This window comes from Chiloscyllium plagiosum, chromosome 34 (assembly GCF_004010195.1).
Source record: "Chiloscyllium plagiosum isolate BGI_BamShark_2017 chromosome 34, ASM401019v2, whole genome shotgun sequence".
NCBI lineage: Eukaryota > Metazoa > Chordata > Chondrichthyes > Orectolobiformes > Hemiscylliidae > Chiloscyllium > Chiloscyllium plagiosum.
In genome coordinates, this window is record NC_057743.1 from 19,518,987 (window position 1) to 19,531,233 (window position 12,247).

General features: G+C 39.1%; 1 protein-coding gene across 3 annotated transcripts in view; it reads right to left on the reverse strand.

Annotated features, from left to right (window-relative positions):
* The window catches only part of LOC122540266 (filamin-binding LIM protein 1-like), a 38,636-nt gene that overhangs the window by 3,878 nt on the left and 22,511 nt on the right, over positions 1–12,247 (reverse strand). The window contains exons 5-7 of one of the 3 annotated variants that reach the window (XM_043675724.1): positions 10,264–10,433; positions 9,402–9,580; positions 5,857–6,010 (exon numbers count right to left, since the gene is read on the reverse strand). In XM_043675724.1, coding sequence (XP_043531659.1) covers positions 5,857–6,010; positions 9,402–9,580; positions 10,264–10,433 — 503 coding nt within the window. The remainder of the gene's footprint in view (positions 1–5,856; positions 6,011–9,401; positions 9,581–10,263; positions 10,434–12,247) is intronic. The other 2 variants (XM_043675725.1, XM_043675726.1) reach the window with 2 other exon arrangements.

The following is a 12,247-nucleotide window of genomic DNA, read 5'->3' on the forward strand; positions in this document are numbered from 1 at the left end:
ATTGACCAGAAACTGAAAAGGACTAGGCACATAAATAATGTGGCTACAAGAGTAGCTCAGAACCTAGGAACTTTGCAGCAAGTAACTCCCCTAACTCCCTGAAGTGCATTTACAAAAATAAAATTAAGACAATGATCCAGAATTTCTTGACAAAATAAGAAGTTAGTATTGGTCATGTGATTGGATTGTTGTAGAAAGGTATTTGCTTCATTAATGTTCTTTGGGAAATGAAATCTGCTAATCTTTTCTGGTCTGGCCAAAGTGACTTCAGACTCAGGGCAGTGTGGTGAACTCTTAACTGCCCTGAATTGCCTAACAAGCCATTCAATTGTACTCTAAAAAGAACATGTGGTGGGTAGGCAATAAATAATAACCTTGTCACAGCCTGTAATTGAATTTTGAAGAAACTGAGGTTGATGGAATACTAAGGACAAAGAACAGATGCTCTGTGATGTGCTGCTCAAACTGGGCTTTATGAAAACAACTTTTTACCATCTGCTTTGCCAATTAGCTGTATTGAATATATTTAGGTTGTTGTATTTGCACAGTAGATGTTAACTAGACTTGTCACAAAGTTTGTGTCGTCGTGAGCATAAGTAACTTATTAACAACATGATGGTTAATTACTGCCAGTCAACCTCTGGCATTGAATCAATGAAGTGTAGAGTCTAATTCCTTTAGGGGTTATGAGTAGAATTTTAAAAAAAGTCAAATATTTTAAATGTTTACACTTTGGCCTCCCTTTCTCCCTCTATTTTTCTGTAGAAGACTTGAATGTTAATTCAAGCATTCTAATCTTCACTTATTTCTGTCCTTTGTCTGTTTACTTCTTAGTCCTTCAGTCTGATTATTTCAAGAGGTGCACAGTTTGTTTACCTGATTCCCTTGTATCATTATCAGCTTATACTTCTAATCACTGGAGACAAAAAAATGGGCACAAACAAATCTAGCAATAGGTGTTTTTAAATGGACTATAGAGATTCTTGTGGTGCAGTGTCTCCTACTTTTGAGCTAGGAGACCTGGGTTGAGGTCCTAGCCATTCCACGGGTGTGCCTTAACATGTTGGTCTGTTAGCTCAAATGATTAGAGCATGGTGCTAGTAATGCTAAGATTGTGGGTTCAGTCCCACACTGACCAGGTGTAGCATTGGGGTTTGCAAGTTGCAGGTTCACACTTGCAGGGTCGATGTTTGTCATTGCTTTAGGGTGACACGGTGGCTCAGTGGCTAGTACTACTGCTTCACAGCACTAGAGATCCAAGTTTGATCCCTGCCTTGGGTCACAAGCGACCACCTGTGTGGAGTTTGCACATTCTCCCCGTGTCTGTGCGGGTTTCCTCCCACAATCCAAAGATGTGCAGGTTCAAGTGAACTGACCATGCTAAATTGCCCATAATGTTAGATGCATTAGTCTGGGGTGAATATGGGGATGGGAATTGGTTTGGGTGGGTTACTCTTTGCAGGGTTGGTGTGGACTTGTTTGGTTGAAGGGCCTCTTTCCATACTGTAGGGAATCTAACCTAATCTAAAAGATGTCTGGATAGATGGATTAAAAATATCCATACCTTGTAATTTTTTTTTGAAAAAATACCTTTTTAGGGGGCTCCTGCAGTGGAGTGGTAGTGTCCATCCCTCTGAGCAAGGAGGCACAGGTTAATGTCCTACTTGCTCTAGAGGTGTCTCATAATACCTCTGAACAGGTTGATTAGAAAATATCTATGGGAAAAAAAATAGATGGTACTGTCCTTACCTCTGAGTTAGGAGGCCCAGTTTTAAATTCCACCTCCAAGAATATGTCATAACATCTCTGAACAGGTTTATATAGAAAATATCTACAGTGAAATTAGGGGCATTAGGTGGATGAAGGTTGAATGGAACATACTCTCATAGCAGGGGTGAATTATAAATAGAACTACACTGCCCTAAACATGCCTTCAGAATAACTGTAAATACAGTAATTGTAGTTTTACTACCACCCAGCATATTTAAAAGATTAGGGCAAAGGAACCAAATACAGTGAAAGTTATGAATGAGATGAGAAGTGTTGGCTGCTTGTGTTTCCTTTGTAAGAGATGTCTTCCTGCTTAAACTTGTAACATTAATTCTTGGAACAACAAAAGATTCATCAGCAGTTATCCAAAATATCCCAAAAAAGTTATAATTACCTCAAGTTCTACCTTCAAGTGTGACTGTCTAGTTTTAAAGGTAGCACTGCCTACAGTTTTTTTTTTAGAAACAGGTTTTCATGTAGAAATTATCAATGTGTTGATAACAGGATGAATTTTGACATCAGGGTGGGACAAACCAATGGTGGGTTAAATAAACTGACTTTTGCCATTAACATTAGTGCAGGGGCAGCAGTGGTTAGCACTTTTTTGCCTCACAGCATCAGGGAACCACATTCGATTCTAGCCTTGGGCGACTGTGTGAAGTTTGCACATTCTCCATTCTCCCTGTGTCTGTACACGTTTCCCCTGGGTGCACTGGTTTCCTGCCACAGTCCAAAGATGTGCAGGTTAGGTGAATTGGCCATGCTAAACTGCCCAGTGTTCAGCAATGTGTAGGTTAGGTGCATTAGTCAGGGGTTATAGGGTAGGGGAATGGGTCTGGATAGGATACTCTTCGGATGATCAGTGTGAATTTGTTGGGCCATATGGCCTGTTTCTACACTGTAGGGATTCCTTGGTAAGGGGGAAGAGAGATGGAGTGGGAGGCAAGGACATTCTCGCTAAGTTTCATTCTGCCTTCAATTGACATCCATCTTCAAAGAGAAAATGATTCAGAGTACAAAAGTACTTTTATCCCCTTCTGAACTCGAAAGCCAATTGTAGAGCCCTAATATCACATCTACCCAGCACAGGCTGGGACTGGAACCTGGGACTTTCCTGGTCTGTATGACTCACTATCATGTGTGCTGTGTTTATTCAGTAAGCAATTTTTGCACTTTGAGCCCTCCAATGTTTAGCTGATACTGCACCATGTGACATTGACTTCAGTCTAAGGGTTGCTCTGCATTCATTTGAATTGATTAATCAGTGTTCAAAGACTAAAAAAATGCATAACAAAATACACAAGCAATGTTTTAGCAATGCATAAATGCTGCAAGTAAGTTGGCAAGTGCCATGAAATTTTTATTTTAAAATATCCTGTATTTATATGGAACTTTCTCACATTCAAAATGTCTCTTTTTCAAAATAATTTCAAATGCAGAGACTATTGCTTTGGGGGTTAACGGAACAGCTATTCTGCAACAGCAACATTCCTCAAACAGGAGTTGAGTGACCTGTTAATTTGTTTTTGCTGATGTTGTTGAGGAAGAAATTTTGGTCAGGATGCAAAGAGAATGTGTACCTCTTCAAATAATGTAATGGGATTGATAAAGTCCATCTAAATGGGCAGCTTAAGTTTTCATCTGAATAGTACCTGTTATAAAAAGTAGCAAGCTCCATGTAATGTCAAACTAGATTATAAAGGTGGATTTTTTTTTACAAGTGTTCTCTAAATTGTCTGCTGTAATTATGGCAGAAGAGGTTTGGAAATACTAAAGAAAAGTGTAAGTGCTGTTTACATCATATTTACAGAATTTCTGTAGCTCCCTTGCCAAAGTTATGTTTGATGAACAGGAGAATATTCATAAAAATTCATCCTCTACTTGCCCAAATTCAATTATGGATCAAACCCACAACTTCGTTATTTGGAGGAAAGAGCAAATCCAACATCTGTTTAGGTCACCCTGTCTGACAGTCCTTCCCTAGTGGAAAGATAAATCTACAGACTTGTTCATAAGCCTATTAAGGAATTGACCATAGAAAAATAGGCGAAAGAACAATGTAATTAAATATTCTCTCCCCCCAAAACATCTAGACTTTTCCATCCCACCTCTTTTGAGCCCATATCCTAATTATGAATTTGAACTGCTTGGGGAACATCAGCTAAATGTTTCCATTCCCACACCTTAGAAGACTGAACAGAGTTGCATATTGAGATCTGTCATTTCCTGTATTATTTCCAGAATTCAACAGCTGAAAATTTTGGCATGCAGCTTTTTCTCGTAATGAGTGAAGCTGAAACTACACAGGAATTTCACAAAGGTCAATTTAGTTCTTCCTGGGTGTGGTGTTGTCTGATAGATGTAACCAAGCAGTATTAACTTTCCATCTTTCCTAGATTGCACTTTTAGCAAAGAGAAGTCACTCACTAAAAAGGTATCTCGGGTTTCCTTGGAAACTAAACTCACGAGACTGGGATATAAATGCAGGGGTTGCCAAACCACTTGACATTTTTACTTCATCTCTTTAACAGTATATCTTATTGAGCCCTTTGGTTTGCTACACTATACCTGTTCCAGAAGTCCAGTGGTCAGAGTGTGCACATTCATTTGAATGCTGCAATTGAGGCTGTTTTGCTTTGTGTGATGTTGACATTAAAATTGCAAAATCCCATTAGGATTGTGAAAATCAAATTGTACTGAGGTTGTTTAATGGACTAGAACAACGTGGAACACAAAGAAAACTTTCAGTGTTCATCACATTAATACAGATAACCAGAGAATTTCAGCCAGTCAAAACTAAGGCTGGCCGAGAATAGTAAATTTGAAGCAATAGAAAGCATGTCACAAGAAGTCTTTCAGCAATGGTTGCATACTATGTGGACCTGTAAACCTCCTTGGGTTATCACAGGTCAGCTTTGTCTTTATCTGAGTCACATATACACTTGTCATGCAAGTGGGAATAGAGATTTAGTTTACTTTCCTAACTCAAGATCTTGAGGATAAGTATAGTGCCCCAAACACTGCTTAGATGAGATTAATTAACTCTGCAGAGAGACAAAAGTCAAAGCTTGATCTCCATTGTATGTAAAGTTCAACGTCTCATTGAGTTAACTGTCATGACCACAGATCATAACTCCAGATCACGTAAGGACATTTAAGTTCCCACTATATATTTCTTTTAAACAAAATGATACAGCCAAAATGAAATCCGATATAAATCTAGTGGCTTTTGCATGAGAAATTCTGGAATGTCACACCTGAAGCTGTCAAGGAAGCTTCAAAAGGGAGAAATGTACTTTGAGCTGAACTGTAATCCCCTGTGAATATTTCAGATTAAGAACATAATGGTTTTTCAAAAAAAAAGAGCAGCCTTGACAACAAAGTGTGTTTTGTGTGTTTCCTTTTTAAAGCATACACAAGGGGTTAAAAGCCAATTCAACCCTGGCACTAGTGGACTAAGGTGTGCCTAGTGAGCCAAGATACTTGTATAATAGCCTGTATTCAAGAACCAATACACTGTGAAGGTCACAGTTGAAGAAACAACCACTAGTCTTGCTCTGAGTGGTAGAAGCTAGCAAAAAAAAACACAACAAAAGAATTTCAATTAATCTGCAAAGCTAAGAATCTTTAAAATCAACTTCTCGACTATCAACGATCCACTATCTACTTTTCACAAGCAATGCAGCGACTAAACCATACATGTTCTAAATTTTATCTTTTTTGGACTCATTTAACATTTCTAATCAGTGTGTTGCATTATTGTTTCTCTGTACATTTAGTACCTAATATAATTGCTCTTTTGTTAACTCAGAAAAGCCTGATTAAATTGACTCCCTTTAAAACATAAATTCATTTGGTCTGGGAGAATGATATCCTTTGTAAATAAATGTTGTTGTGAACAATTGAAGATGTGGGTGAATAAAGGAGGGAGTGACAGTACATCCCCTCTCACCTGGGAGCTTGACAATGTTAGGCTATTCAGTCTGGAACAGTAAGAATTTGGAAGTTTTGGCCAGGGTCTGATCGCAACAAATATATCCACTTCTAGTAGCGCAGTGAAAGAATAATCATGAGCTTTCTGCTCACCCAGAATCTCTTTGTCTGTATGTAGGATCTCACCTCACATCTGTAGCAATTGACATGAAAGTGGCGCCCAAATAGTTCAATGTTGAGGCACTCCTCCTTTGCAGTTTCTGGTATAATTGGCTTTTCACATACAGAACATTGTGGGGCATATCGCCTGCAGACACAAGAGACAAACATCACAAATCCAATGTATATGGATTTCAGTAAGGCATTTAGATTAGACTAGATTCCCTACAGTATGGAAACAGGCCCTTCAGCCCAACAAGTCCACACTGACCCTCCAAAGAGTGACCCACCCAGACCGATTTCCCTACCCTATATTTACCCCTGACTAATGCGCCAGAGACCCAGGTTCAATTCCCGCCTCAGGCAACTGTCTGTGTGGAGTTTGCTCATTCTCCCCATGTCTGCGTGGGTTTCCTCCAGGTGCTCCGGTTTCCTCCCACAGTCCAAAAATGTGCAGGTTAGGTGAATTGGCCATGCAAAATTGACCGTAGAGTTAGGTGAGGGATAAATGTAGGGGTGTGGGTGGGTTGCTCTTCGGATGGTGGGTGTGGACTTGTTGGGCAGAATTGCCTGTTTCCACACTGTAAATAATCTAATCTAATGCACCTAACACTATGGGCAATTTAGCATAGCCAATTCACCTGACCTGCATGTCTTTGGATTATGGGAAGAAACCTGAGCACCTGGAAGAAATCCAAGCAGACATGGGGAAAATGTCCAAACTCCACATAGAAGTCGCCCAAGGTGGGAATTGAACCCAGGTCCCTGGCACTGAGAGGCAGCAGTGCTAACCACTGAGCCACCGTGCCAAGCCAAGGTTCCCCACAATAGGCTCATTAAGAAAGGTAGGAGGAATGGGATACAGGGAAATTTGGGTGTCTGGATACAGAATTGACTGGCCAAAAGAAGCCAGCAAGTGATAGTGGATGGAAAGTATTCTGCCTGGAGGTCGATGACCAGTAGTGTCCTGCAGAGGTTCTTGGGCCTCTGCTCTTTGTAGTTTTTATAAATGACTTGGACCAAAAATTGAGAGGGTAGGTTAGTAAGTTTGCCAATGATACAAAGGTTGCTGGTGTTATAGATAGTGTCGGGGGCTATTGCAGGCTGTAACAAGACATTGACAGGTTGCAGAGTTGGGCTGACAAGTGGCAGATGGAGTTCAACCTGGTTAAATGTGAAGTGATTCATTTTGGAAGGTCGAATTTGAATGCTGAATACAGGGTTAAAGACAGGATTCTTGGCAGTGTTGAGGATCAGCGGGATCGTGGTGTCTATGTACATTAATCCCTGAAAGTTACTACCCAAGTTGACAGGGTTGTTAAGAAGGGGTGTGGTATTTTGACTTTCATTAACAGGGGTATTGAGTTTGAGAGGTGTGAGGTTTTATTGCAGCTCTATAAAATCCTGGTTAGACCACACTTGGAATACTGTATCCAGTTCAGGTCACCTCTTTAGACAGGGTGCAGAGGAGATTTACCAGGATGCTGCCTGGATTGCAGGGCTTGTCTTATGAAGAGAGGTTGAGTGAGCTAAGACTTTTCACACTGGAGAGAAGACAGAAGAGAGAGGTGACTTGATAGAGGTGTATAAGGCAATAAAAGGCATAAATAGAGGAGATAGCAACAGACTTTTCCCCAGGGCAGAAATGGCTGTCATGAGTGGTCATAATTTTAAGGTGATGGGAGCAATCTATGGTCGGGGGAAAGTCAGAGGTAGGTTCTTTACTACCACCGCTGGCGGTATATTCCATGTACCCACCACTCTCTGTGTAAAGTCAGGGACATTTAAGTGACTGCTGGACAAGCATATGAACGGCAGTAAATTGAGGGGTGTGTAGTTCAGTTTGATTTTAGTTTCAGATAAATGCTCGGCACAACATCAAGATGAGAGGAGAGAGATTCAAAAAAGATACGAGGGGCATTTTTTTTTACACAGGGTGGTTCGCATGTGGAATGAACTTCCTGAGGAAGTGGGTACAATGACAATGTTTAAAAGACATTTGGATAAGCGCATGAAGAGGAAAGATTTAGAGAGATATGGGCCAAGATCAGGCAGGTGGGACTAGTTTAGTTTGGGATTATGTTCGGCATGGACTTGTTGGACCAAAGGGTCTGTTTTCCGTGCTACATGACTATGACTATGACTAACATTGTGGCCGAAGGGCATGTACTGTGCTTTACTGTTCTATGTTCTAAAACTATACAGATATTAATAAAAATTATTGTTCTCAGAAACTGTCACAAGATTTTAAAAAGGGATTAATTTACTTCACCCCACTGAATTTTTCCCAAACTTGATTTGGGAGACACACAGGTCCTCTGGGTTCTTGTCACTAACATGTATTCAGATCCAGATAGCGTGCATCAGCAGATTTTTTGACTCGAGACCCAAACCTGATGCTGCTGTCTTTCAACGTCTACAAGCTATTTTTTTTTCAACCGATCATAAGTATGAAAGTGATTTTTCTATTACATTCCTGTTTTAGTTGCAGGCCTGCAAAATTGAGTGAATCTCAAACTATCCACTTATAAGAATGTGAAAATATGACAAATTTCTGTAGTCCCAGGTCAAAGGTATGACATGCAGTCTGAAGTATATTTAGTGACTCCTGGTGGAAGTCTCTTTACAGTGCTAACTTTTACAAATTCACTTTGGATTTTAAAAAGCATATAGACCACTTGACACTGTGATGTCCCAGTTATTTCTGAGCATTATGGAGAACTATTGAATGACATGCATTAGGAGCCATATAACAATTAAGTAATACGTGTTTGTAATAAAATTCTATTAGTGATGTGTAGCAGTAAATATCACAAAACATTGGGAAACCCAGTGTGTGATTGGTCGGTGCAGTAGAACCAAAACGCAACAGTGCCACGTGGAGATGATAAATGGTGTTGCAATCTTATACAAGATGTCCAATTAAATCTGGTTATATTTTGAGTCATCATGAATTGCAAAGGTTACACTATGAATAATTTGCTATCCTTACCTGATTGCTTTCAACAAGGTTGCACATTTGTCGGAAATAGCAAATACAGAAGACTTCTTCAATTTAATGTTTTGACTAACTTATTTATATCAGTACATTTTTCACAATGAAATTTACAAAAAAAACCTAGAATGTACCTCTGGGTAGAGGTGGAGGTAGAATCCCTGGATGCTACTAAGAAACGAGTTGATACAATAATGGCCTTCCTGGATTGTGTATATCTAAATTAATAAATCACAGCTGAACCTTCACTCCTCATATGATAACCAGGGTTGCTGAGGCCACACTATCCTATAAGCTCATCTCAGAGTACAAATTGAGATCAGCACGCTACCATATAGTACATTTATTCACCAAACCATTTCAAAATCAAGGAATGTATAAGAGATGTTAAACAAATCTGCAATACTCAAGGTAAGGCATGGTTTTCCAACTCCAAGCTGAACAGGTGAGAACAAAGCAGACAATGCTGAAATAATCATTTTCATATTCATATTATTTGCTGAAATAATCATTTCAGTACTATGTAGGAATGTTGAAATCATACCTCTGGAAATCTTCGAGGCAGTAAATCTCCTTATCCTTATTCAGTCCAAAACGTTCACTTCCAATGAGCCGGTTACAGACAACACATCTGAAGCACTCAGAATGGAAAGCCTTATCCATGGCTCTTGTAATCTGATCCATTATTGGTTTTCTGCATTTTTCACATTTCTCCACGGTGTCCTGTAATTTAAATTGTAGCAGAAAAGACACAGTAAGCACCCTCACACATTTGAGATGGAGGGAGTCTAAGGCACTATATTGCATACATCGTATCAGATTAGGTCACTTTGTTCAGTCTTTTTACAAACAGTTTGTTCCTTACTGTAGAAAGGATGACAGTGTTTGAAATGGTGCAAAAGGAAAGATCTTATTAGAGTGAATGTCCCACTCTTATCTGCATAATGCATATCCCAGTTTGATCTTTTTCATATTCTGTGTGTCCCATAAAGCACAATCCAAATACCATGTTGAGGCTATTGTACAGAGGATATTTTGAGAGAAAAATAAACTTCCTTTCCCCATGTTATAAGAAAGGAAAGATTTGACTGCCAGCTCCATTCCATCTTCTGAGGGCATCCAACATGGGAAAATGGAAAAACAATTAATATTCAAGGAGAAATTAACATGACCTTTTAAAAAAGATTGCTAATTTCTCATTCATGTCCTGGTGTGAGGTTAGTGTCTATTCAGTAGGCATAGCGTCATTGTCTGTAATGATGTAACCAAAGCAAATAACATTCCAACACTATCTTAGATTAATAATCATATTACAAGGAAAAAATCAGTGCCTTCTAAAGGAGAGAAGTAGGACCCTTTATAAAAAGAAAATAAGCTATTCAATATGAAAGAAATAGCTGCTGTACCCGGTAGCAGGAGTCACAGTGAGGGTTATCATCCAAATTGTAATAGATTTTTCCCACCAGTTTGCACTGACATTTTCTACATTTCAAGCAATCCTCATGGAATATTTTGCCCATGGCTTCAACGACTGGTATTGTTGGTGGAATAAGCCGGTTGCAAAATGCACAGATATCTAAGAGAGGGAGAAAACTGTGGCATTAGCTTACAGAGATTAGCATGTCCCAAGAGAATCAGGGTTAGGTGGTTGAGAGGTGACCTTATAGCAGTTTATAAAATAATGAGGGGTACAGATAGAGTTAATGGTAGTTGTCTTTTCCTTAGGATGGGGGATTTCAAGACGGAGGGCAGAATTTTAAGGTGAGAGGAGAGAGATTTAAAAAAGACATGAGGGGCAATTTTTTTTACACTGGGTGTTTTACGTGTGGAATGAAGTTCCTGAGGAGGTGGTGGATGTGGGTACAATTGCAATGTTCAAAAGACATTTGGATAAGTGCATGAAGAGGAAAGATTTAGAGAGATATGGGCCAAGATCAGGAAGGTGGGACTAGTTTAGTTTGGGAACATGGACTTGTTGGACCAAAGGGTATGTTTTCCGTGCTGCGTGACTATGACTATGACTCTACTGCATCTCAGCCTAATTACAATAGAGATAATAATATTTTAGTGCCCGATAAGGAATCCTGGGCTAACAGATTCCAGTCAGGCTAAGATTCAAAAGGGTAGCACATTTTGGACAGGTCAAGATTCATAAAAACTTGCAGAACTCTGCAGGCCTCACAGAAACTAGGGGCCTCAACCTTGCCAAAACTAATACACACTCTCAGCAGGACACTATTTAAGTAGCCACATGAGATAAGGTACTCAGCATATGAGAAACCACAGCTGAAAATCTAAGTTTCATACATTCTGTGGTTTTCCCTTTCCTTTAGAAACCTAGTTCCCATGCTCTGACACTTCTCCCTCTATCTTTTTAGTCTTCATTAATCTTTTGAAGTCTTATTATACCTATTGCTTTAGCAAAGCATTTGGTTATCCAAACCGATACGTCATTATTTCTTTTACATCTCTACAAAGCCTTCTAACGTGTTTTTCACTGTTTAAGTTTCTAATTTAGGGGAGTGGCGTGGCCTTGTTATTAATGCTGGTAATCACTGCATTTTCTAGCAATATTCAGTGCTGCTAAAGATAATTAATTTTTCACCACAAATTGTTAGCATTGTTTTGAAGCCAACAATTCAAATGGGGTTTGTTTGGTTTTAGCAGAGAAGTCAAAAACATAATTTAATGTTGCTGTATTTTCTGTACTAGTTTTAGTTAAGGAACTAAAGTTATTTGTACTGCTCTCTAGAATCACAACCCTCTATTACAGAGCACATGTTTTACTGAACTTTTTTTTGTGATCACTAAAAGAACAATATTTCTGTTTAGGGAGATTAAATATATTCCATTTCATACACCCAATTACCATTACCAGACATGCTCAGATCTAATAAAGCAGGAGTTAAATAAAACATAACATTCCTTCTCTACTTTTCCAACAAAATGTGTGTTTATTTTTACTCCAAAAGCTAACTCTTGGACCACAGTGATGGTCTTCTATTTACGCCACATAATGAGCATTACAATATAGTTGGTAGGATATTACGGGTGTACATTCTCTACAACTTGGTTCAAGTAGTATAAACATGTTGAAGATTTTCAACAGTCTCAGGTGAACAGATAATCCAATATTGTCAAACAGAAGTTGTCCATTTGCCATTGCAGCAAGACCACCCTATTTTAGCATTCATGCACTAAGCAAGCATATGTATATAGTCACACAATAAGTGTCTATTTGCTCAACAATTACCTTAAGTGAGTAGCAAAGGAAGCACAACATTCGAAAACAAAAGAGCTTTTATAATTTGTTATCATTTCATCAATGCTGAAAATGTGTTGCTGGAAAAGCACAGCAGGTCAGGCAGCATCCAAGGAGCAGGAGAATCG